At 36.6% G+C, this 26429-nt stretch overlaps 4 protein-coding genes across 7 annotated transcripts in view; 2 read left to right on the forward strand and 2 right to left on the reverse strand.

Annotated features, from left to right (window-relative positions):
- The first annotated feature begins 2035 nt into the window (after positions 1 to 2035).
- Positions 2036 to 7155, forward strand: LOC113396438 (GDP-Man:Man(3)GlcNAc(2)-PP-Dol alpha-1,2-mannosyltransferase). The gene is made up of 9 exons (XM_026634376.2): positions 2036 to 2226; positions 2518 to 2745; positions 3330 to 3562; positions 4349 to 4566; positions 5114 to 5236; positions 5507 to 5668; positions 5983 to 6181; positions 6288 to 6483; positions 6993 to 7155. The coding sequence occupies exons 1-9, from the start codon at positions 2207 to 2209 to the stop codon at positions 7072 to 7074; spliced, it is 1461 nt and encodes a 486-aa protein (XP_026490161.2). The 5' UTR covers positions 2036 to 2206; the 3' UTR covers positions 7075 to 7155.
- A 184-nt stretch (positions 7156 to 7339) lies between these two features.
- Ufm1 (Ubiquitin-fold modifier 1) lies at positions 7340 to 9664 on the reverse strand. Of its 2 annotated transcripts, XM_026634378.2 has the most exons (4): positions 9538 to 9664; positions 9409 to 9465; positions 7692 to 7822; positions 7340 to 7509 (listed from the first exon to the last, which is right to left on the reverse strand). In XM_026634378.2, coding segments are annotated over exons 1-4 (264 nt in total). In that variant the 5' UTR covers positions 9540 to 9664; the 3' UTR covers positions 7340 to 7435. The 2 variants fall into 2 exon arrangements, with proteins under 2 accessions (XP_026490163.1, XP_026490162.2); XM_026634377.2 differs by lacking the exons at positions 7340 to 7509; positions 7692 to 7822 and adding an exon at positions 8253 to 9270 and having other exon boundaries at positions 9538 to 9620.
- Positions 9665 to 9960: 296 nt separating this feature from the next.
- Positions 9961 to 18790, forward strand: LOC113396447 (uncharacterized). 3 transcript variants are annotated; one of them, XM_064218479.1, is made up of 15 exons: positions 9961 to 10489; positions 10569 to 11238; positions 11309 to 11473; positions 12301 to 12440; positions 14343 to 14438; positions 14968 to 15097; positions 15465 to 15526; positions 15769 to 15938; positions 16069 to 16145; positions 16464 to 16536; positions 16974 to 17100; positions 17199 to 17322; positions 17552 to 17665; positions 18079 to 18252; positions 18406 to 18790. In XM_064218479.1, the coding sequence occupies exons 1-15, from the start codon at positions 10034 to 10036 to the stop codon at positions 18573 to 18575; spliced, it is 2748 nt and encodes a 915-aa protein (XP_064074549.1). In that variant the 5' UTR covers positions 9961 to 10033; the 3' UTR covers positions 18576 to 18790. The 3 variants fall into 3 exon arrangements, 2 of the variants coding, with proteins under 2 accessions (XP_064074549.1, XP_064074548.1); XM_064218478.1 differs by having other exon boundaries at positions 12301 to 12479; positions 18406 to 18787; XR_010309514.1 differs by lacking the exons at positions 17199 to 17322; positions 18406 to 18790 and having other exon boundaries at positions 12301 to 12479.
- A 423-nt stretch (positions 18791 to 19213) lies between these two features.
- Positions 19214 to 26429, reverse strand: part of Ldd (lipid droplet defective) — an 81400-nt gene continuing 74184 nt past the window's right edge. The window contains exons 61-70 of the mRNA XM_026634375.2: positions 26045 to 26196; positions 25760 to 25896; positions 24377 to 24528; positions 23976 to 24117; positions 22450 to 22547; positions 21949 to 22097; positions 21455 to 21637; positions 21226 to 21374; positions 20924 to 21036; positions 19214 to 20328 (exon numbers count right to left, since the gene is read on the reverse strand). Coding sequence (XP_026490160.2) covers positions 20212 to 20328; positions 20924 to 21036; positions 21226 to 21374; positions 21455 to 21637; positions 21949 to 22097; positions 22450 to 22547; positions 23976 to 24117; positions 24377 to 24528; positions 25760 to 25896; positions 26045 to 26196 — 1392 coding nt within the window. The 3' untranslated portion in view covers positions 19214 to 20211. The remainder of the gene's footprint in view (positions 20329 to 20923; positions 21037 to 21225; positions 21375 to 21454; positions 21638 to 21948; positions 22098 to 22449; positions 22548 to 23975; positions 24118 to 24376; positions 24529 to 25759; positions 25897 to 26044; positions 26197 to 26429) is intronic.

Genomic DNA, 26429 nt, shown 5'->3' on the forward strand with positions numbered 1-26429 from the left:
TTAGTTTTATATATTACATTTACAAAATGGTTTCCCGTATTCGTAAAAATAAAATATAAATAAATGACTAAGTTTTTTTTTTGCGATTTTATGTAGTCGTCCAATAATCCCCAAAAACTATGAAACAAGACGATATTATAAAGTTTAATGTGGTTATTTTTTTTGCATAAAATAATAAAAATATGTATAAATTTGCATAAGCACTGATGGCCCATGAAATTCGTAGACGAAAATTGCAGGCTTAAACGGACTCGCACTACTGGATTTTCATGTGCTTGAATTGTGTTTACAGATCATCTCATATCATCAGCTCGATGGTAAAGGACAACACGTAAATTCAGCGAAGCTATACCAACCAAGCAATTAAACCATATTGGTGCAGCATATTCCAATTTTTTTCAATAGGAGAAGGTCTTTGCCAACATTTGATAATAATTTATTTTCCTCAAATATTGCAACTGTTTTTGAATTTTTTTTACTGACATTCTAATATCGTCGACTGATTCACAAAATTCCTCTCCTACTGTTGCTGATTATTAAAAAACAATGTTGAAGAATGTAATATAAGCTTTAAATTTAATACAGTAAGTGTAAATGATATAATAAGTTCCCTCAGATCACTAGGTATTAAGAAAACGGCCGATCTGTGGGGATCTCTTTTAAGGTAGTCAATTCAATAATTGATATAATCGCACCCTACCTTGTCACTATATTCAATAATTGTGTCCTTAGTGGCGTGTTTCCTGACCTCATGAAACATAGAAGAGTAATACCAATATTTAAGTCGGGTAGTACTTCAGACCCAAACAATTATTATAGACCCATCTCTTTACAACCAACTCTTAGCAAGATCTTTGAAAAATTATTACTAAATCAAATGTTAGTACATTTTAACAAAAACAAGTTGCTACACAAGAAACAATTTGGATTTATAAGGTTGACGTTATCGGTATTGAGCTCGTTAAAAATATTAACAAGGCCTGGGAGGAGTCACGAAGGAGGATGCCTTAGGGATATTTTGTGATTTATCTAAGGCCTTTGATTGTGTGCAACACGAAACTGGTCAGGTAGCTACGTTATTATGGAATTAGAAACACTGCACTCAGTCTTCATTTCGTATCTGACCAATCGGATTCAGAGGATTTATGTAAATGGAAAGATCTCCCGGGGCTCCAGGTACTGTAGGGGTCCCTCAAGGATCTATTTTTGGTCCATTTCTCTTCCTCGTTTATATAAATGACCAGCCACATCTTTTAGGTAATAAACTCGAGATAATATTGTTTGCTGATGATACTTCTTTAATTTTTAAAATAAAAATATGTCTTTCTATATATGACGGTGTGAACAATGCTCTCTTTGAAATATTACATTGGTTTAGTGTTAATAATTTACTGTTAAATAGTAAAAAGACAAAATGTATTAAATTCACTACATCCAATGTAAGATGTGTCAAAACGAATGTACATACTTTTAAATGGGGAAGCATTAGATGTTTTAGTTTTTAGTTGATAAGTACTTAGTAGTAGACAACTTTAGTGGGTATAAGCATTTTTAAGTGATCAACATAAAATAACCTGGAAAAACAATATACAACATTAACTATAAATAATATGAAAATAAATTAGAATATTTTTTATTAGGATGATGACGTTTTTTAAACAATACAATTCTTATGGAAATAGGAATTATATTATATATCTATGGTTGTATTGAACATGTGTCGTGACATTTGTCACGCACAATTTACCGAAACCTCTATGGCACGTAAAAAAAGATAATACAGCATTCACATCTGAGTTGCTACTTTATCGACTTCCCGAAAAAATGTTAAATACACTCAACAATGCTATCATTTTGTTTTTGCTATTTTATTTTATTTTCTAAAGAAAATGATTAAAGCTTGAAATAACATTTTCCATTATTCTTTATAGTTGGTATTAATTTGTTATATACTACAATTATTTAAAAAAAATGTATTTTGTTTGAGGTAATATAAATTTAGATACTAGCAATATTAGAATTAGCTACGTCAAGTGTCAACGTCATACACGTTAAAGGTTATATTTATTTGGATAATAAATTTAGTATGAAATACAAAAACTAATGATGTAATAAGTAAACAATGAATTATTGAATTTTCCCAAGATCCTCACCATTTAATTTAACCCTTGACTATTTAGGTTATAGTGTTTACAATATTTTAATCATGATATTTGAACTTTTCACGTAAGTTTATTTATGCAATATTTTTCTTTTAATTTAATTAAACAATGCAGTAATTACTGTCTTATACAGAATCATAATCTCTTCTTTTATATTCGTATAAATTTATTTTAAATACAATTTTACCGATTTGCTTATGCAGTTATTGTTTAATAAGAATTATGACAGTCAATATTATATTTTCCTCACCATATCTCTAATGGCTTAAATTAAAGGATAAGATATAAAATACTTAGAAGTTGATCATAAATACTTCATAGCTAATGTTTAAACTTAAACTTTATCACATTTCAGATTGGTAATATTCCTGCCAATGCTATTGGTTGGAGTCTTTCTGTTCGGTGCATTTGTGATTGTACCATGTGCATTTATATTCGCCTCATGGTACATGAGGATAAAGGAGAGAAAGCTTCAAAGAAGGAAACGGGATGGATCCAATATAGCATTCTTCCATCCCTATTGTAACGGCGGAGGTGGTGGCGAGAGGGTGCTCTGGGTTGCTATTAGGGCAATTTTATCTAGGTAACAATGTTATTTGTATTGTAAATCATTTCATATTAACTTTTTAACCTAAAGGTTACTAATAATAGACAATAATGTATCTTGGTAATAAAATTATAAAAGAATAATTCAGGCCTTAATTAAATAATAATAGGAATTTCAATCCTTCAATATTATCACATTTTACAAAAATATTTTCTATATGAACTTATCAAGAAATAATCTCATTATGTATAAAACAATTTATCATGTTGCCATAAATTTATATATTTTATTGCTCGGTGTATTAAATGCGGTCTGGCTTGAGTATTTTAACTCGCTTACCCATTCGATGACATTGGAGCCCATTAGAATCAACAGCAATACTGATAAAAAAATGAAAAACTAAATAAAATATATTATACGTATCTCATCTTTGTCAGGCTGTATTAGCCCACTGTTGACCACAAGCCTCTCCCAAAGCACATCACTGAGCGCCATCTTTGGCCCTTCTCATCCACTTTCTAATGTTTCTGTATCTTACTTTTGGTTATTCTCTAATATCAAAAATTTCTTTTAAAATTCTAATTAGATACTTTTAATAAACATCTTCTTTACTACATTAGATATCCAGAATCCCATATACACATTTACACAGTGGAAACTGCGGAAGCTACAGCCATAATCAACAAGGCACAAAACCAGTTCAATGTTAAAGTGGAACCAGAGAGACTAAACTTCATCAGACTGAGCATGGGAAAGGCAATAGAGCCAGAGAGATATCCATACTTTACGTTATTGCTGCAAAGTCTCGGCACTATGGTACTTGGAATGGAAGCATTTATGAAATTAAATCCAGGTTATTACAATTGAAGTATTTCCTATATATTTATTTCTCTTGTAATATTGCAAGTATGTTTAATAATTAAATCATCCATTTCCAATTGAAATATCAATGCATATCAATAATTAGATTTAAATATTTAGATTCTAATTTCAAAATAACCTTTTAGAAGTCCTTGTTACTTACAAGTTACAAAAACACCCATTGTTCTTAATGTTCTTCTATCTGCCTGTTTGTTTGAGTTAATTTTCAAAACAGGTAGAAATTGCAAATGTAAATAATTTACTTATCATATGGATTGGGAGCACCAAGGTACCATCTAATTGTTATTCCATAAAAACCTATTGTATCTATTAAAGGTTACAACAACTTAACTGTGTAAGTGTACTGTATGTGAATCTGTATTTATAGTTATTTTAGATTTAAAAGTACATTTTGGTGATAATATATTACCTGCATGGTAACTACAAACCTCCTAAACAAATGAGGCTTTTGCTTGGTGGGAGCAAATATATTTTTTTTAATATACTAATGCATACTCACAATTAATGTAATCTTTACATCACCAGCGAACCATAAACCTTGGGAATTAAGATATTATGTCCCTTGTACCTGAAGTTAAACTGACTCATTTACCGTTCAAACCTAAACACAACAATATTATAGTACTGCTGTTTAGCGGTAGATACATGACTGGGTTGTACTTCCCCAGACAGACTAGCATAATGTTCTACCACGTAATGAATAATGAAATTTACCATTTACAGACTGTTTGTGTACAAATATATTATATGTTTACAGATATTTACATTGACACAATGGGCTGTGCGTTCACCTACCCGATATTCCGCTACCTGGCTCAATGCCCCGTGGGGTGCTACACCCACTACCCCATCATCACGTCGACGATGATGAGACGCGTCAAGCACCGTCTCACCAGCTACAACAACAGCAGCGTCATCGCTCGCAACCCGCTCCTGACTTGGTGCAAGTTGTTCTATTACAAACTCTTTGGTTGGGTGGGTTTAAAATTATTTTTATTCCTACGGCTTAAAAATAGAGATAAACATTTAAGGCTTAATTTAGAAGAACTTTATTTTAAGACCGACTCGTGCGCCGTGACAGTATAAGCTCCGCCGCTGATCTCTAATTCATTGCCATATAGAAATTAGAATCTCTATTTAAGTTTTTGTTACAATTATAAATTATTTTCATAATCAACAATTTTGATAATTCACATCAGCGCGTCCCGCGAGGGCTATTTTTTTAGTAAGGTTTAATTAAATTTCAATTGTGTAGTAAAATCATATTATGTGATATTTATGTCAATCTTACCAATTGAGTTGAAATTTTGCAAAAACTGTTTCTGATAAAACGAGCTATCAAAATCCTCGATAGAATTTACATAACGAACCGGCGGGCGGTAGCTTTTTATTCAATTCAATACAATACATGATTCAAAAATGTTTTTATGAGCATACTTAATTAAAAATACAAACTACTACCAAATACATTGATATATTTCTGAGTTTTTCAGTGTATCATGTTATTGTATTTGCTCACCAGCTGTACGGTGTGATGGGTCGCTGCGCAGACATAGTGATGGTCAACGGCACGTGGACGGAAGATCACATCAATGAACTTTGGAATATACCTCTCAACACCCACCGGGTTTATCCGCCGTGTGAGGTGAGATATCGTTCCAAGAACCATAAGGATCCGTTTCATGTATTGCGAGGCCATAAAGTCACGCTTGTCACGTCTAAATTTGATGACAATATTATTTACTCAAAACTTTTCCGAAACGCGCCTCGTCTTATGGTGTAAGTTTTATCTATATTGGTTTAGTATTTTTTTTTTAATTTAGGTGTACATTATTTCATTTGTTTTGCACTCGGTATCTGTGTTGTAGTTCAAAAAAAAAAGTGGTATTCTAATGCATATAATTTAATTTTCAAGGTCACCGAACTGAAGAAATTGCGATCTTTGGTAAAGGACTCGGACCCCATACGAATCATATCGGTGGCGCAGTTCCGACCGGAGAAGGATCACCCGCTGATGCTGCAGGCGATGTACGAACTGAGGAACTTGCTCATTAAGAACGAGATACTGTGGAACAAGGTTAGCTATTCAGCTACATTAGGTCTGACCCAGTGGTCGAAATTCGACCGCTGTTAACCGCTTCGAATCGTCATTGACAATTAGAGATTTCGAAAATATACCTTTTCTCCTCTTATTTAATTTTTCTTTATGGAATATGGATACTATCTGCATAGACTCGGTCCGAAAACCAGGTACGTAGATTTGACTGACCCATATAACCACAACGTGGTAATTAAGATGAAACACAAGTCTGTCGAGACCTTATTCGTACTATATATTGGGGCGAACCAAACGTTAGCGCGATTTAGAAATTTCCGGTTACGGTCCCGCAGGTGAAGCTGGTGCTGGTGGGCTCGTGCCGCCACCCCGCGGACGAGGAGCGCGTGCGGCACCTGCGCGACCTGGCCAAGCACCTCGCGCTGGACGACAGCGTGGCCTTCCTCGTCAACGCGCCCTACGCGCAGCTGCTGCAGCTCTACCAGACCAGCCAGCTGGCGCTGCACGCCATGTGGAACGAGCACTTCGGCATCGGTGCGTCCGCCACGCGCAGGCCCGCGCCTCGCACCCGCCAATTCATTCTGAGCTCTGAGACCCCTCAAGTCCACATAACAATACATCACTTACCTACCATTACCAGGTGTAGTGGAATGCATGGCGGCCGGCCTGATCACCATCGCTCACCGGTCCGGCGGGCCGCTGGCCGACATCATTGAGACCTCGGAGGGTTCCAGAACCGGTTTCCTGGCGTCCGAGCCGGATGAGTACGCTCGCGCGATCTTGGAAGTTATCGCTATGCCCACGGACGAAAAGAAAAGGATCATAGAAGCGGCAAGGTGAGGGCGATAACATTTACTTCACTCGATTTTAATTGGTCGACTTTAAAATTGAAAACGATTTCGACTGTCTAAATAGTCCTTCAATTAAATTAGAAGCAACAAAGACATGCTCCAATAAGCTATCACTTTTCTATATTTCTTGAATCTCAATAATTGATCGGTCTTTACTTGTGTTATAAGCACATTTTTGATTGATATGTTTAATACCGAGAGTAATTTGTATAGTTTTAGAGATAAATCAATTCAACATGAATAGTTGAATCAATTATAATGATATCAAAAAAAGTCCATTCAAATCCTATTTAAAATTTTTAATCACATAATAAATATTGTCAACTAAAATAAAATCAGATGGAATCAACTCAATCATAATACTATTACGACTTATTTTAATACCTAATGCATGCACAATCAGTGAATAAGATTTGTTAAATAATCCCAATTCCCCGTACAAATGATTATAGTTTAATTCCGGATACTTCGATAATTGATGGTTATTTTTTCAGAGCTTCCGTGGATCGTTTTTCTGAGAAAGAGTTTGAAAAAGCATTCCTAAGAGCAACGGAGCCTTTAGTAAGATTAGACTAAACATAGACAACAATAGCATTGTTTACACTTTCTATTAGTTTTAAGCTTAAATATGTAACAAAATAAATTTTACCAAAGTTTTGGGGAATTTTTTATTTATTTATTTATAAAAAAAACATTTATTTATAACATAAAAATATACATCAGTATATAAAATTATTCTTAAATTATCATAACGAGGTCTGACCTTGGTTACAAGTAGAAGTGATCATTTGAAACATATTCATAAATAAAAAAAATTGAAAACCAATATATGTTTTTTAATTGGTTTCTTTCGAAATTTAAAATGCGTTATCCGTTTGTAAGTTGTATCCAAAGTCATAATACAAAAATTTGAGAGGAATGTTTTATCTGAATTTGTCTATGAAAGAGTTGCGCCCACTCTGTCTCTAGGAATTAATCTCAGTTCAGATCCGTGCTTGAGGAAAACATTTCCTGAAAAAAAAAGCATTATTTAGGTATATTTACAATTGTGACATTAACACCTACTGGCATTTTAATTGTTTCTTAATTTTCCCCATTGTGATAGCAGACTGTTTTTGCATCTATGAAAAACAAAACAGTCCAAATTAAAATTTGGAGAATATACTTCAAATAAAGTACTATAGATAGATTACCTGCTGTCTGCTGAGGGTTGATGCCGATACCATCATCAGTTATTATGGCGCTAGTAGCAGGGTCCACCCGAAACTCTTCCGCCGCGAACTTTAGTACTGCAGTAAAAGGTGTCGCTTCTGGTACACTGAGTCTGAGACGGAATTTAACGATTTTTTTAAAAATATTGTGATTTTTATATGTGGACCACCAAAAAATCTTGTTGGTATAGTGGGTAGGTAACATCCACTAATAATTTTGTCTTATTGCTAAATGTATGCGTGAGCTAGTATAATTTTAAGCACAAGTGACATAGCATAGTTCCCAATGTTGGTGACACATAATATTATAATATTAGTTATAGACAACACTGGAAATAATTTATATTTTTACATTTTATAGACATAAAAAACTTTATCTTCGTTAATTTATAACAATTAGATATGATAAAAATATTTTCTGGGGGTTGCCAACTTAAATTTTTTGGTAAAAGTAAATTTTATTTATTAAAAAGAAAATAATACATAGTTTATTAAAAAAAACTAATTTGTTTATTGAATTCCGTTATTTTCAAAGTCAAAATTATATCATTTACATTTTGATTACTATTTTACATAATTTAAGACATAAAATTATTCCAAAATGCGAAATCTTCATTGCTTTCCAAGACTTGATCTAAAAAATCTAATTTTAAATTTTCATTTTTACATATAGTTTGTGTTATTGACTGCAGCTCGGAATAAGTAAGTTCAATATAAAAGTAATCCATTGACATATTTTCTCTAACCAACTTACCACTGTCAATTAAAACTTTAGATATTAATTTAAATATATCACCATGATTAAGGCACAATTGTAAAAAATTGTCCTCGTTTATACTAAACAATAATTTCCAAAAACTTTTTCTCGAAACACTTCTGACTGTCATGTAACTTACAAATGCTTTAGAAAGTACATCTAAGCCTTGAGCGTATTTCAAGTCCTTACATAATAGGCTCAGTATTAACATATCCATATCATTATCTGTGCAAGTATTTAAAATGTTACCAATTACTTTCTTTGCATAATCTGTATCTTTAAGTTCTGAGAGAAGAAATTTACTTTTAAACTCCAGTAAAAGCTCATTTGGTATCTCAGTTTTGAGATTTTTTAGCAGGGTTTCCTTTGAAGCAGCTTCTAACATTAAATCAGACAAATAATCCTCAAGTTTCTGCTCAGAAAATAGATCGAGAAATATTGTGATCCCTACATTAACTTGGGTGATATTTATTGAGGAATTAAGTATTTTCTTTAAAATATATTTTGGTGGATCAGAAAAACATTTTTTTAAAAACAAGCTTGATGTATTTTGTTTTTTATTAATTGCGGATAATAATTCATCAATAAGAGATCGTTTGTGGAATTTGTCTAAACATTTTTCTATGTGTTGGGAAATTAAAAAAGCATTTCTGAATTCTTCTGGTGTTGTCGTGTCACTCGGCCAATCATGTTTCAGACATAAGTTAATGAAGTCTTGGAAAAAGTCGAGAAACTGATGCACCACAATCGTTTCCATCACCAGAACGATGTAACTTCAACGTAGAACCCACAATTTCTCAGCATCTGCCGAACAAAAAGAAATTTTCAACTCGTTCAATGAATGGCAAAAATTCAATAATTTGCAATTCGAAAATGTTTTTCTACGTTGAAGTCACATAAATGGTTTTACTAAATCATTTTTGAATGTTGATAAAGACTTACACTTTAAAGGGAAGTTTAGGATCCGAAGTCAGCGTAATCTTGAAAGTCACTTTAGACCTTAAACAAAAGTTCTTGGTAAAACATAGTTATGAAAAAAATATTCCATGTTTTGTTAAAATGATCACTTACATTTTGAAAATATTATATGTGCAAAGAAGTAAGTACACAGCTTTTTATTCTGGCTTAATGTAAGTGACGTGACACATCACACAATATGACATTAGACAATATTATGTATTGACATGTGCTCTGTGTACAGATAAATTCGGACATCACGGACACAGCTGTAAGGAAACTTATTAAAAATTAAAGTTTTAATGAAAAATAAAGATTTTGCATCAAATATGTTAATTCATATATAAAATCGTGATTTGATATAATATTTTAACAGGTAATTTTTATTTAACGTTTTACATATTTTATTCCCAAAGTTTAATTTCTGAACGACATAAGAAGTTGATTTTTTTTTGTACCTTATAATCAGTAATCACATCGACTTGTTTGACATTGACGTCAATCCATTACTTAATTACTTTGTTTATTGATGCCTGACGGCTCTAATACTGTATTAAAATAAATTATTTTATTGATCGAATAACTAATTATCTTAATAATACTACTAGAAATGTTGCTGAAAAGAAATTTACTCGAAACTGTAACAATAATATCTTGTAGTGGCACAGTCATATGTATTTTATTAAACTATGTCACAAATATATCGCCTATCACTGGAATTTGGTTCATAATTTATCTTTTATTATTATTCGTTGGGTCTGTGTTCGGCAGTTTCAAATTTATACAATGGTTACTTCACCTCAATAAACCTTTGAAGTATGATTTAGATATTCTTTTAAAGAAATATCCTTTCTTATCATTCCTTACCGATGTTTTACCGCAAATTCAAAAGAAGGTTGAAAATGAACATACACAAGAATATGATACGAATGAACTAAGTGTGATAACGTCGGTATTGGAAAAGAAGTTGGTTTCGTCTTGGTATATGACGTATATTTCGCAAGAAATTGGTTTTCCATTTGCATGTAAGCAAATGTTGGATCAAATGGTTGCCAAAACGTTTCAGGTAAATTTTCGCTTGTTGAAATGTTACAATGGAAAGATAGATGTACAAAATTTTATTATATTTAATTTAATTTTTTTAGATATGTAATAAAATAGAAACTAAAGATGTATATGTAGACACTTGTGGCATATTCATAACTCATTTGAAAGAATATAAAAAAGCTTTAAAAAGACATGAATCCAATCCTGAAAGCTCAATAGAAGTACTATACAAGAAGATACATCCAGTATTTAATAACAAGAAGCCAGTAACAGCTGACCATTGTACTGATGTGTTGAGAATTATTCTAAAAGAATTAGTACCTTGGGAATTGTGGGACACACCATACTCCGAGCTGCTCATCAGGATTCTTGCCAAAAAGCTAGATAATTTAATTGATAACACAATATCTGACCCAGTATGGCTAAATGACAGATTACTCTCTCTGCTCAAAGTACAATATAAAATTTCCGAAGAAAAGCCAGCCAATGAGCCCCCTGTGGAAGTTAAAAAAGCAGAACCTATAAAGCAAGAACCTGTAAAACAAGAACCTCCTGAAGTTAAATCTAGTCCAAAAATTACCAAAAAGAATGTAACACCAGTGAATCAAAACAATATAAATGAGGAACATAAAGAAGATGACAAGTCTGAGCTTGAGAAGGCTGTAGAAGGGAGTGAGCCATTGGAAATAAAACCTGCAGCAATCTTGAGACAACGCAGAGGTAGGCAGGGAAGGAATGAAGTGAAGATATATGACAGGATTATTGAAGGTATATATTTTTAGAAATATATTTTTAATTACAAAAACTATGTTTTGTACATATATAATATAAATTTCAGGTAGTGTCAAAACTTGGGACACTGATATAGACTTACAGTGCATCAGTGTTGGTCAGGATCTGCTGGCTAGTTTGGATGAGATGACCCTAAGCCGGCTCTGGGGTCATGAGGAGGCTGAACAAAGTCCCAAGATGCGGGATGCATCCCCACAACCACTATGGTTTGGTATGTACAACTTGTATACTGTATATCTTATGTAATTGATGTATATATTTAAATACTAACTACTCCAGTTACTGTTGTGTATTTAGGGTAGTGGAATAATTCAGTAACATTTTGTATAATCTATAGAAATATTATAAAAGCAAAAGTAACTCTGTCTGTCTGTCTGTTATGCTATGACAGCTAAATAACTGATAAAAATTTGATCAAGTTTGATATGAAGCAAGATTTAAATCCCAAGGAAGGACTTGTTGAGGTTTAATCTATGCTATATTTTTATACCTAAAACTCAACATGGTGATGTAAAGACTGGTTGTAATTTCTTACAGTACCAATGTCTATGGGCATTGATGACCACTTACCATCAGGGGGTCAATTTGCCCATCCGCCTACCAACTATATAATAAAAAATAATATAGTTCATATTATGAATATGAGCACCAATCGCACTTGTGTTGGTATAAAATACATCAACAATCAGCAGGCTATTTCATTGAGTCATGTTTATGTTGTTAACATGCTTAGCAACATTTTTTATGCTTTGACGGTCAATTATATATATATGTGAAACATTACTGCCGCACCTAGAGAGTAAATGTGATTCATATGACGTCATGACGCTTTCTAATTCCGGCAAAACTCCTCTCCACCTTCGCTCTCTACTTCCTTGCATATGCGTGGTGTTATTTTATTTTTATTTTCTTAATTGTCAGTATTTGAGGTAAATTTTTAATTTATAGTGTGTTTATAGCGTTAGTTATAATGATAGTATAGTCTATAGCGTTTATAATGTAAAAAAAAATAATTGTTTAATGTATCTTATATTCTAGGCGAAGAAGACACGATTGAATCTGACCCAGAGACTAGCAAGGATTCCAAGAAGGAAACGAGTCCTAAGCCCACCGAAGCCTTGCTGAAAGACCTCCAGACCACCGTCCACCACGCCAAGACCAAGATAGGAGACCTGCAGGTCCCATTATACATAGATGTGCCCCGCAAACATTCCAGTGTATGTCTCTTGCACGTTCTATCTGCTTACTGCATATCTATATTATATTTTTAAACTGCTTAATATCTTACATAACCTAAATAAACAGGAAGCGTCAAACAAAACAGCTTTCGTCACAGATTAGACACAGATTGTATATAATTATTAAATATTTTTTTATCTGTTACCAGAGATCTTAGTTTTCATTTCAAAGTTGGAACAATTTATTACAATAAAATAAATTGACTTAATCATTTTCACGATTGCATGAGTATTATTCTCAAACAAATTGCACTTTTAACATGTAATGTTTACTCACATAATTATATTTATCCAATCGCGACGAAACTGATTGAGGTAGTGCAGGTGTACTTGTGAATGTTTTACGAGTCGTTGATCCAGTGGTCCTGCGTTCAAACCCCAAGTCGGGCCATTAAGAAGTTGATGGGCTTAATCCGTCGAAAAGTTCTCAGTAGCAGCTCGGAGTATGGAAGTTGGAAGCGTGTGCACTGCAGGGCCCATGAAGCACGTCGTGTCGAATTGCCGCTCCATCGGGTTGGGAGTCAGCAGCTGTGCTTGAGCACACGCTTGTGAACTATAGTGTGTCTCGTACAGATTGCTAGTTTCGCCGAGAACGGCCGCCGCGGCCGCGGACATCACATGTCAAAATTATCCCTCGGTACTATGACTACTAGAAAAATTAAATAAACAGCAGTATAATTTAATTAAGCCTTTTTACTAGTGTATAAGTATCGTAACATAAATAATGAGCTTGACAAAAATAATTTGCAATATGTTTTCTACCTTGAAAATAAGATTAAAAATAAATCTTTAATTTTATCGAACAAATATATTTCAGTAAACAACGAATTATGTAAGTAAGATAAAAAAATGCTATTTCTCACGATGCGCGTTGCATGTTGCATGTTTATGGAATATTTCTCGCTTTGTTTGACTTTCAATGAATTCAACTTGTGTGTCCTTATGTATGTGTTGTGTCTGATTTTGGAGCCCTCACTGTATCTTCTATTCCAACAGCATGGTGTGTGTAAGGCGTTTATAGTATTTCATTTAAATAAACGCTTAGATTTTTTTTATTTACTAATTTTGACATAAATACATACTATCAGGAACATTAGGCGTCGTCACAAAAATATCTCTCGCAGACATAAATGCCAACTATATCCTGTTTTTAATGGCAAAAATACATGCCAAGCAATGGCAAACAAAAAATGCCACCTAGTAAGAAGTTGAGCAGCCTGCTGTGAGATGATGTCCACATTCTGTCAATATCTGTTAAACTATCAACGAAGCATGACGGTACAGTTAGAACTTAGGCTTATGATACAAAAAATATATTTTCTCGTTACAATTTAGATCTCGGTGTATTCGTCTAATAATAATTAACAAAATTAAATAATTTTTTTAAGAGAATTTACTTTTCTCAATGAGATTGACATTTCAAGGTCAAATTTGATTCCAACGTCTCTGATAGCAAGTTTCACGTCTGTCATAAATAATATGCAAGAATTGAGGAATTCGGAAATAGAAATGTAAAATAACTTTGTTATAATATATGTATGTCCTTGAATTGTATTAATGTATGTCCTTGAATAATTTAGAAAATAATTCTGAGCGCCTCTTTATAAGGTCCCGAGGAGTAGACATGTTCAGTAAAATAACACAGATTATAATTGACGGGTAGATTCCATTTTTCGTCCCTCTTTTGTTCGATAGTGCATTCACAGACAGACGTGCAATATTTTCTTCTTAACTCCATGAAGATTATACTAAACAAAAACATTTGCTAACAGACATTGCTATAGTTTTTATATGTATGGATATTGAGAATAGACAAAATATTGCAACATTTTTATCCTCCAGGATGAAGCAGCGGGCATGATGGAGGGCCTTTTGGATAAAGGTATCGCAGGTATTAAGAAGGGCCTCCGATTCACGGGGCTAAGCGATGATTCACAAGTAAGTATTAACACATAAATCACAAATATATAACGCACAGTCCAAACCGGAGCATTTTATAAGATGAAATTTTGTACGTGACTTCCATATGAATTGGTAAACCCTTAGGATTTTTCAAAATTATTCTCCTAAGGGCTTTTGATGGGTGATGAAAATTGGTATGCAGGAAAAATGGAAAAGGATATTTAGGCTTATTTAATTAAGTTTAGACACACGTAGACACAGTTATATACACACGTAGAAGATTTTTGAATACTCATCACCTAAGAGGGTTAAACTTAAGGTGAAAGTTCTTAGTTTTTATAAGTTGGTAATAAATCTAATTGGTATTTAGGCTCTTTATGAATAAAATATAGCTATTTCAGCGTTTTTGAAAATTCATCACCCGATAGAGTAAAATAGTTTGTATCGAAGTTCGCCATTATTTTCCGTTGTAATATCTCGTTGAATAGACAGCTAGTTACAAATAAAAACTTATAAAATATTATTTGTCATGTTAAATATTTTGTGATCTTCTATGCTTAAACAGGAAAAATCACCAGCTCATAAAGATAGGAACAGTGAAAAACTATCACCCTCGGATCTGCATAAGAGCAGACAGAAGCCAGAAGTCGTCATGGAAGTGAAGGAGTCCTACATGCCTTTCGGTAACCACAAAGGTTGGTGACACTTCACTGCAGAAATCAATTTTTATATTAAAACAATCTGTTGGCGCCATTAGGTCGTCCGTGAAAGAAGAGAGTTCGTAATTCTTTTTAATTTAAAATAGTCTGCCCTATACTGGCAAATGGGCCACCTGATTGTATGTGGTTACCAACGCCATTCGACCATACTTTACAGCACCAATGCACAAACAATTTTGGGAACTAAGTCGTGATATATTTTTTAAAGCTTTCTACCAGTGTCGCAACTTTTGGAATTAGATTATTAGTGCCGGAGATTACTCCTTGCATACAAATATACCTCTTTGAAGTATTGACATAGATCATGATAGCATAGAACTAATCATTGATTTCATATTTTTAGAAGAAAACGGGACTTCTCATCCATTAGTCAAACAGCAGAGGGTCACTTCACAGGATAGTATGGTGAGTGTTTTAGAATTAAGAAAGTGCAAAGCGGCAGAGGATTATAAAAATACAAAATTGAAAAACATTTATAAAACAGTAGTTACGTAAAATGTTCGTTCAAAATCATTGTTCTTGATGGAAAGTTTTGGTTGATCCTAAAATCTATATAAATAATCCTTAATCAAACTGAAATGATCGAGGAACAATATGATACCGCCGCTCTAAAACATATTTATCCACGATGCAATTGTCTCTGTAAGCACTCGACCGCGGCGCCGCAGGCCGTCGGTGCCGGCCCGTGGGGGCGGAGGGCGGAGGGCGGCGCTCCCGATTCGCTGTCGGAGTCCCCGGAGCCGCAGTACGAGGAGGCGGCCGACCTGTCCGCCAGCATCGCCAAGCTGCGCACGTTGCTTCAGCACGCCGGGCCCAGGTACTCCCGTTACCACTCACACGGTACTCATTCACAGTACAATGATGTTTTATGGCTAAATATCGCACAGCTGATCTGAAGCTCCCGTTCCGTTGATGGGGAAGATTTATAGCTTATATATCTGTGACAGGGAGGAGGCGTGGTGGGAGAGCTCGGAGCACACGCGCACGCGGGCGCACGCGCACGTCGACTCCGCCGCGCTCGCCGGTACGCGCGCGCACGCGCACGCACGTGCAAAATGTTTTATAATTGTTCTTATTTATTTATTTGTAAAGTGTACGTTATTTAAATAAACTAGCTACCCGTACCGGCTTGACACGGGTGCAATAAGGGTCTAAATACAAGTTTTAGTTTGAAAAACAAACATGAAATAATAAGCCTTGTTTATACCGGCTAGGAAAATTGAGATTCTCGGCTACTAAGTACTACTAAGATATGCATACATACATACATACATACATACATACAACCACATACATATATGAACCGTGCACTTGAATCACTCACTCGTTATAAATGTTTCAGACGAGTATGACATGAACTTGGACCGCGGCTCCTCTCCCGGACAGACGACCAACAACATGCAGAGATTAGACAAGTGAGTACTCTTCATATAACTTACAGTCAAGTATTTATATTTCTTTGTCTTAACGAAATTATAGCAATTAATATTACTGCACCTTGGGCAGGATTCCACCGACCAATAAAATTTAATTTTGCAAATGCTGTCCTCATGTGTAGAACGAGCTTTTGTTTGAGATGGATCGTAGTTGAAAAAAAAAAAAGTCCGAGATTTCTGTAGAACTTGTGTTCACAGCAACAACTATTCACTTTTAATTTTGAAATAATAAAGAGGTGCCTTTTATCGATCACCGAGTACTCGTTGTGTTTCGGTCAAATGACATCCCAATATAAGGGAGGGAGACAGATATATATGATTTGATATAAGTAAGAAAGAGTAAATATGCGTTCTTTGTTACTCATTCTGTAAATAAGTCGACGGTAATTGTTACGTTATGAACAACATTGTCGTAGATTATTCCAGCGCACGGTCACGGGAGTATTTAACTCGATAAAGACGGCCGTCGGCGCCGAGGGGGAGGAGGTGCCCCCCCGGCAGCTACACGATTGGACGTACGTGTGCACCTCGCCCGAGCTGAGTGTGAGTACTGTGAATATTCGCTCGGCCGGTCCGACGTTAGCCTCCTGGCGGCGAGATCGTATCGAGTCTATACAGCTGACGTGGAGCGCCGCCCGCAGGTGAGCGGGCGCGCGGCGCGGCTGCGCGCGGCGCGGCGCGCGCTGTGGCGCGTGGACGCCGCGCTCGACCCGCTGCGCGCGCTGCCCGCGCCCGCGCGCGCGCCGCCCGCGCCGCTCGACCTCGGTACGGCCTCGGGGTTTCTGACGTCAACGTGCCCTATGCGTTAAGTCCCCGCTGCCCGGCTCCGTCCCGGCCGAAAATTACCAAACACGTCGACGCTCATGCCGCTCCGTGGCGCCTATTTCTCCTATCTCTGTTTTAAAATAAACCTGCGGTCTCGCATCCGACGCGGGCGCGTCCGTCGGTTGCGCGGCCCGCCCTCCTGTGATTCATGCGTTACTCTCTGTGCCAGAGGAGTGGTGCGCGACCGTGGGCCGCGGCTGGTGCGCCAGTGCGGATAGTTGGTGCGCAGTAGGGGTGTCGGACGAGCACCTCGCCTTCCGGCTCGCTACCCTGCTGTGCGCTGGTGACTAGTAACTTATATCACACGTACTTAAAACTCAGCGTTTCAAAAAGATTTTTTTCCACAATTACATGAGTATCACTCTTTAACGAGCTGTACTTCTAACGTGTAATATTTACTCAAACGCTTATATTCAGTCAATTACGACGGAGCTGAAGGAATTAATTTCCTCTATTTGTACTCGTTGCTGTAAGACTGCCTCCTTGGTCTAGATTCCGAGGATTGGGTTCAAAGAGTTATTGGGTTACTTAATCGAAAAAATCCTTTCTAATTCTGCTGGTATTCCACTGGCCTACTAACTCTCAGAGCAGATTGTGCCTCAGTACACACGCTCTATAACATTACCCGCGTTAGGCAGCTATGATATTTACACTCCCCAAACTGAAACCTACGAAAATAATTCATGGTATTTGCAGACCTGGTCGAAACCCTAATAACCGCGTGGCTAGATGACTTCAGCGATTGGTTGAAGAAGCAAGTGTTCTTGTACTTCGATCAGCTCTCGAAGCCGACGGATACGACCGTCGAAAAGAAACTAAGAACATTTAATATTGATGAAACGTGCCAAATCGTCTCGGAATCGATTCCAGGTATGTTTTTAATTTGGTGGTAGAATATCTGAAGAGTGAGTGGTGCCACCAATTGAAGCAGCGTGCAAGAATAAGTTCTAGACATTCTCTTTAAAAGTTACTTAAGTTTTTTTCATGGCAATGTACTTAGTACATGGAATTGTATGTTTTCAGAGACATATCTGTTCAGCGAGAAAACCGTATCCGATTCGGTCCGGCTTGTAGTATCCAGCTTCAGCCACAAGGACGTGAATAAGGACGTAATATTTCGTGCGTTGGATATTTTCGCGGTTCACTTCAAGAAATCCGCCGGCCTGCGGAACCCTTCCTTTGACAACAATTAATCTCGTTTGACTATCGTATCTATATATTGTTGTCTATGGCCCCTTAAGACTCTGCCATAAATATAATATAATAATATACAGTATTCATTATCAGAATAACCGTGTACGAAATGCAAATTCCTGTTTACTATTAAAATGTACGAAGAATATATAATCACTAAAAAATCTTTAAACGTATTATTAATATAATTAATTAAAAATTATTAACACAATGATGAGAATTTGAAATCTGTCATCTTAATTTTCCATACATTGAGTTTGCCCTTGCAATAATACCAAAGAAACGCTAAACGAATATTTATCAAAGTACGGTTGGACTGAAAAAGTTGCCATCCTGTTTATTCAGATACGTGAGAAAGAGATGGTTATATTAGTCAAGGTTTTAACATAAAAATTTTATTCGTAATAGAACTGGCAACAGTTTTTTTGTTCATTTAAGTATTATGTTCTTTTATATGCATGTAGGTATTTTATGTACTGGTCACACTTTTTTTTTAAATTGATGTTATTTTGCAACTCTTTTAACAACTCATTACTAAGACTACATTTTAAGACATTATTGATCTCTGGTACAGCTTTATTTTATTACAATATAGTTAATTATCCTGTTATAAGAATTGTCATAATTAATAAAACAGTTTTTAACCATAAACCATACTTTTATTTCTCTTAAACATATTTTATATAAAACACGCCTTACAAATACAGTTATATCACAGTCGGCCTGTTACAAACTTACTATAAAAATACTTATTTCTGCATTAAATTCGAATATCTTATATTTAAAATTGTTATAAATCAGTACAAAATTAAGGCAATGTAGTTTTTTATATGAAAACTAATCTTACCTTGTTTAAGTCATCGGTTATCAATGAATATTACGTTATTATTATTCTAAGTAGGAAGTATACTCATCAATACAATTACGCCTTTGAAACACCCGTAATGTTGTTATTGAAGTAGCTAGTTTATATAAAAGTTGAGATTTGACTACGATAACGAGAATAACTGAGAAATTGCATAGAAAAAAAAGATGTCGTTCGAAGTAAATACTCAAAAAGACAGCGGAAAAAAATTAAAATTATTATATATATGTTTATAGCACATTAAATTATAGTCCAAACACTCACGTTTTAAATAATATTATCTCTGTAAGAAATTAATTAAATTAATTTTCCTATTTTCTGTCAAATCAAGCGTAACGTATTCGGGCCTGCCACTTCGCTCGCCGCTTGCACCGCTATACCGGTACGCCGCTGAACTACACAAATAAACTTAAAAACGAACATGGTAACGATACAGGATTCAAATAATCGGTCGTACTCGCTTTTTTCCAAGTAAAAAATACAGTTTAGAAATAGCAGTGAAAGCAAAACTTTCCCTTAGTTTCTAAACGATTCATTTTGTCTTTATTCCATCCGTGATAAGAATTAATACGTATTTTTCGATATTTTGGTCCAGATGAATTAGTATAAACGTTTGTTTTTGACTCTTTCGATTTGTACAAGATAACTTATATAACTGAGTTGCCAAATTACTTGATTTTTTTAATAGTTATCTCGCAAAAAATGTTTTCTAAACAGACGATTTTAATGGTACTCGTGTACCATTTATTTATTTATAAATTAGGTAGATATCACAGTGACGTGACGGTGTCCAGCTCTTCGCTGACTCGCCTCAAGAGACGAGGAGTTGGGAGAGGGTCGTCAATAGAATCCAGGATACTCGTTTTCTCACTAAAACTTAAAAACATCTGAAATATAAGATAAAGATTAAGTTAATGACATCAAAGCAGTCAACATTTTTATTAATTATGGAAGTGTTACACTTGCTTATTGATGAATTGACGACGAAACGACGTCTATAATTACAGTAAGCAAAGTCACCGATGTTGATGTGCAAAATGTCATGAAATGAAATGTGCAAATTATTCTAAGACTACACTGGAGCACCAGTGCACGGTAAAGAGACATGTACTATTGAGTGGAGTAGTACGTGTATTCATTATCGAATTAATGAATTATGGACTTTTTTATTATTCGCATAACAACAGTTACTTTATTAAGTTTTGGATATACTTGTGTTGTCAGCGTCATATTATCTACATTTCCCTGATGCTTAAAATACTCAAAATTGTTGCCATGAGTTACAATTTGATACTAATGTGTTCAATGATACAGGCGAGATATTCGATTTTTGTAGAGAGGTTTTTACAACACACTATCAAAGTGTATTGATTTCCCGTTTTGGAGACGTTGGGTAAGTTACACGATTACGTACCAAATTTTGCGTCATATGTTCAGGTAGATAGAGTTGAAGTGTTACACGATAGTTGATCAAAGAGTTACCTGATCGAGCGAGCTTTGATTAACCGTGTAGTCTTCTATATCGCAGCTCATCTGCAGCTCCGCCAGCAGCCGGAAGACGTCACTTAACTTCGTTTCTACCTCCTTGCCATCCACTATAGATTCAATTTACGTATATAAAGTCATCAGTAGCCACAGCATCGTTTCAAACTCGATGGTTACTCACTCAATACATATATTTTTCTCCAAATTAAATTAATCAGAAAGGAAGGAAACAATACTGTCTATGAAGACTTTAAAATTTCTGTTAGATGTCGGAATCGAGTGTAATCGCGTACTCCTACCTGTGCTCTGGGCGGGCAGCAGGAAGTGCAGCGCGGCGTGGTGCAGCACCCGCAACGCCGCGTGCGGAGCCCGCTGCGCCACGCACGCCCACACCGCACCCGCCGCGCCGCGCCGCACCACGCACGCCACCACGTAGCCGCCGCCGAACCTGCACAGCCGCACGTCACTCACCTGGCGGTCACCGACGGTCACCGACGGTCACCGGCGGTCGGGCGGACGGGTACCCACCGGCGCAGACAGTCGTCGAGCGAGGCGAGCGCCTGCAGGCGGCCGGCGCGCAGCAGCGCCACGCGCGCCGCCAACCGCCGCGCGTCGTCCAGCGCGTGCGTGGCGAGCAGCGCCGCGCGCCCCGCCCGCGCCGCGCCGCGCCACGCCGCGCACACGCAGCCGCGCGACACCGGGTCCATGCCGCTGGCGGCAGACACGCTCGTTAGCTCCTTCGTCATTGTGTACATGAGATATGAGGCCCCGAGTTCCGTGGTCGTGGGCTCGAACCCGAGGTCGGGCCGTTAAAAAGTTATTGAGTTTTTCTATCAAAAATTTTTCAGTATCAGCCCAGTGTCCGGAAGTTGGAAGTGTGTACGCTCCCGAGCCTCGGAAAGCACGTACAGCCGCTGGTCCTGCGCCTGAACTCTTTCCGAAAATTATGAGGAACGACAATATTGATCCGAAATTTCAATTCTTGTAAAATCGGTCCGACCTGGTGGGGATGGCGCGCGTACCTGGTGGGCTCGTCGAGCAGCACGAGCGGCGTGCGAGCCATGAAGGCGACGGCGGTGCACAGCTTGCGCTTGTTGCCGCCGCTGAGCGCTCCGCTACGGACGTGCGTGTACCTCGTCAACTCGAATAACTCTATCGTTCGGCGGATTACCTAAAAATGAGAACCGATTATTTTTACCTAAAGTTATTGCAAAAATGAGAACCAGAGACAGTATGGGTTCATTCACTTGTTCTTATCCTATTCATTTGACAGCTGCTGCTCGGCGATGTGTGGCAAACTATTACAGGTGACCGTTCACCGAACGACAACCCTCCTTAAAAATTCTAGTATACTTATTTTAAATTCTAGTTATATAAATATAAAATCAAATGGAGCTTTGTGCAAGCCTGTTTTGATAGGTACCACCACTCATCAGATATTCATAACATCTTAGTCCTAGATGGTCGTCATCACAGTGGCACATTGGCTATGGAAGTTATACGTTGTACAAAACAGTACTTACTTCTTCCCGACCCTCGATACCTCGCAATATGCAATAAAACACGAGCGTTTCTTTCACGGTCATTAGAGGGTCAATCGCATCACTTTGAGGACAGTAGCCTGTAAAAAAGTTAAAACTTACAATGCATATTTTCACCTTCAACAAAAATTTCCATCCTTCACAAGTTTATATACGATTTGTAGACAAAAACCTCATTAATAACTCGGAGTTAAATAAAATGCTGAGTTATCCCATGCTTTAGGTAACACGTTAAGCTATGGGTTTAGCAGCAGATCTCTCTTTGAGCGTATCGCTTTGCCGTCCCGTTTCGCTATTGGATTATGAGTTTGAGGTAACGGAGGATGCATTTGTATTTGCCTTCTATAACACTTTTGCGCAGATGGTTAGTATTTGCGGTTGATGGGCAAAATTCGGACGGAAGGACATTATTATAATCAGACTTTTTTATCATTACTGACATCCTAATCATATATATAGAGCAAGAGCACATTGGCATCTTCTGAATCAAGGTGTTCTTTTATAGCACACAATATCACAATATATAAAGTTACAAGAATAAATGTTAGGAAGGAGTAAATGTTAGGAATATATCCAAGTTGTAAATTCGTCTGTGTATTTTTTTGAGATTTACTTATTGCCTTTAATCACTTTCCGAGAAGAGCTAAAATTCTTGTGACCTTATTAACTATACCAATATTATAAATACGACAATACTATATATGTCTGTCTGTCGCTTGATGAGATTTCAAGGAAGCTTGAACTAGAAGGAAGAACCCAGGCTTCATTTTTATGCCTTACACCTGATGACCAAACCCTAAAATGCGCGCAAATTTGCGGGCAACGACTAGTATTGTATATTCGAGTGAGACAGAAGGTTATTTAAGGGAACGTAGAAATAAATACGTAAACAGTGAATTAGTTGTTGAAAGAGACTTAATAGTGATACTGGAAAGATATATAGACGATCTCCGTGGTCGGGTAGTGTGTACACCGGTTTTCATGGGTACACCACTCCGAGGTCCCGGGATCGATTCGCGGCCGAATCGATGTAGAAAAAGTTCAGTAATTTTCTATGTTGTCTCGGATCTGGGTGTTTGTGGTACCGTCGTTACTTCTGATTTTCCATAAAACAAGTGCTTTAGCTACTTACTTTGGGATCAGAGTAATGTATGTGATGTTGTCCAATTTATTTATATTTATTTAATTATCGTTCGATATGAACAGAAATTACTATGAATATTTTTATGTGCATTACAAAATCATATATGCATATACACATATCACATGAAACTTAATCGAAGACTACGGGTTCAAATCACCAGGAATGCGTTTCCATATATGAATCCTGTTTGAAAAGGAACATCGTGAAAAAACATGCCACTGATTTTGCCTTATGTCATCAACTCACTTAGGAGCAGTGAGGTGGAATTCTTCGTAGCTTATTCTCCTCATGAGACCAGCAGTGGTACATTTACAGGCTGTTCGTGTTACTTTTTTTTTCGTATAGATGAAGTCCATATACTTACTGATGAGCCCCTGACTTAGGTCTCTTTTATTAACTTTCCGGCCGAGTAAATAGATGTGGCCCGATGTCGGTCGAATTTCTCCCGTCAGCATTGAAAATGTCGTCGACTTTCCCGCTCCATTTTCGCCGAGTAGCGCCGTGCACTGTCGTAAGGGATAGTTCGGTCAGTATTAAGCCTAGCTTTGATTATTAAAATTCTAATTAACCGACACATGTATACGGAATTAATATTTAGCTTAAATCATTATTTTTCTGTGTAAACTGGGCAAATGTTAGGATGTTAAAATTTTAATAAATAAAAACTAGCGGGCGGTGACGGTGACGGTGACGGTGACGGTGACGGTGACGGTGACGGTGACGGTGACGGTGACGGTAACAGTAGCAGTGTGCGTGCGTGAAGACCTGTCCAGCGGGAATCCCGAGCGACAGCGCGTGCAGCGCCACGCGCGCGCCGTACTGGCGCCGCAGCCGCCGAGTGGCGCACACGTCGTGCGGCGCGCGGGGCGTCGGCCGCGCCTTCTTCGGCGACACCGAGTCCTCGGTGTCGACGTAGCCTGTGAGGAAGCATTCGCTGTTTATATACGTTCATGAAAATCCGTAAGGATGATCCGCATCTAAGAGATCATAAGTTCGATAACTCCAATGCTTGTTTTTTTTTTACAGTAAAAGATTTCCATATTATTTTTAGATGCAAATCAAGAGTTGTTTAGGCGTGCTTTGTTCCGATGTGGACGAAAAGTCAAGTTTATGCTAAGTTCTAGTATAAAAATGAAATAAAATTTATTTTTGACATTGATGCTCTCTTTGTGTCTTTGAGTAAAATATTTAATATAAATATGTGAAATCAACCTCTGGTACACTTCACTGAAAATATTAATTCAAAGTACTTTGCAGCAATTCCATGTTACTTCAAGTCGCCCAACAACTGATGTCAGAACGACGCTACTACGACTATAAATACAACGCATGAGAGAAATCACATAATTTTGTGATGCATCTAATGAGATCTAGATCTAGCTTGTGTAGAGCACGAAACATTTTTCTACAAGCTAAAACATTACGGTGTCAATGGTAAAGCTCTTAATCTATGAGATCTTAAACAAAATCAGAACAGTCAACATCAAAACAGTCTTTCGCATTTGTATTAAGAATGGATGTTCCACAAGGATCAATTTTAGATCCTTCTCTATTTTTACTTTATAGAATTGATCTTCTTCTTTATGTTAAGCTATTATAGTATAGGTTGAGGTATCGGTGATTTCGTATTGTTTGGATAAATACTTTTTGAATAAAAAAAGCCAACTATAACAATGTTAATAATGCCTTATCTCAGATACTTGATTGCTTTACAAATTTTTTATTTTTTTTTAAATGCCATTCCATGTTTAGACTAACTGATGTTGATACTGTTCGGTTATTATAATTTTGTTATTTTCATAGACTAACAACATTTTAGTGCTATGTGTTTATATAATATATAATAATATTGGCATATTAAAATCCGATTTATTGCGTTCGATCTGTTTATATTACATGGAGCCGGGATGTGGTCCAGAGCTATTCCACAATTCTGAGATAAAGAATGTTTTGATTTGATTCGATAATAATATGCCGCATGTCCCTTATGTCAGAAGCGACTCGCTTACTCATAAGTTATGAAAAACAGCGCAGGATAAGGATTGTTGTTTGATAAGTTTTTGTGAATGGTCCCTTATGTTATAATAATATAATGGCTTACATTATGCCTTGTATAAAAATTAATTTTGAATGGTATTAAAAGATTACCAGCATTAATATTCCCGATGGTGCGCAGTCGCAGCGACTGCAGAGCATCGGTCACCCGTTGCTCCTCCGCCAACACCTCGTCCGGGATGGGTTGCGGCCAAAGAGAATCTTCCGTGTGGCTAGATTTTGACCTTAACCTTAAGGACGAAAGAAGAGTCTAATTTTATTAAAACAGATTATTATTTAAAAAAAAGTACTAATATTAAAGTAGTTTATATCTATTAATGAAGCAACAAGTATTCTTAGCTTAGTCTTATTCAGAAAAAAATGTAGCTGTCAACCGACCTGACAATAATGACATCGAAGTAATCGTATTCGATCGCCAAGTTGAGTATGAACAGCGCGGTACCAACCAGCACCAGTGCAATATAGTGGTAGCCCACTACGTTATGGGTAAACGGATCCCGGTACGTGTCCATACCAAACTGAAGCAACACCTGAAAATAAACTGAACTAGTAAATTGTGGTCCAATGTTTGCTTGCCGAATAATGCCGAGGACGGGAGGGAGGAGACGAGTCTTCTGAGTAATGTGCTATCAAAAGTCAGAATTATTTTTTCAGATCCGTGCATAGGCAATTGTAGAAGTTTTGAATTTCGATAAGAATCTCGCATAACCCAGATATTCCCCACGGATAGCCATTTTGTTACCTTTTGAAGACTCAGGTTTAG

The sequence above is a fragment of the Vanessa tameamea genome, chromosome 22, assembly GCF_037043105.1.
Source record: "Vanessa tameamea isolate UH-Manoa-2023 chromosome 22, ilVanTame1 primary haplotype, whole genome shotgun sequence".
NCBI lineage: Eukaryota > Metazoa > Arthropoda > Insecta > Lepidoptera > Nymphalidae > Vanessa > Vanessa tameamea.

Coding starts and splice junctions, on each gene's coding strand:
- LOC113396447 (XM_064218478.1), top strand. CDS start 10,034: ATGTTGCTGAAAAGAAATTTACTCGAAACTGTAACAATAATATCTTGT. Junction 10,490..10,568: donor TGGTTGCCAAAACGTTTCAG/GTAAATTTTCGC, acceptor TAATTTTTTTAG/ATATGTAATAAAATAGAAAC. Junction 14,439..14,967: donor GGCTAAGCGATGATTCACAA/GTAAGTATTAAC, acceptor ATGCTTAAACAG/GAAAAATCACCAGCTCATAA.
- Ufm1 (XM_026634377.2), bottom strand. CDS start 9,223: ATGGAAACGATTGTGGTGCATCAGTTTCTCGACTTTTTCCAAGACTTC.
- LOC113396438 (XM_026634376.2), top strand. CDS start 2,207: ATGATATTTGAACTTTTCAC. Junction 3,563..4,348: donor ATTTATGAAATTAAATCCAG/GTTATTACAATT, acceptor ATATGTTTACAG/ATATTTACATTGACACAATG. Junction 5,669..5,982: donor ACGAGATACTGTGGAACAAG/GTTAGCTATTCA, acceptor ACGGTCCCGCAG/GTGAAGCTGGTGCTGGTGGG.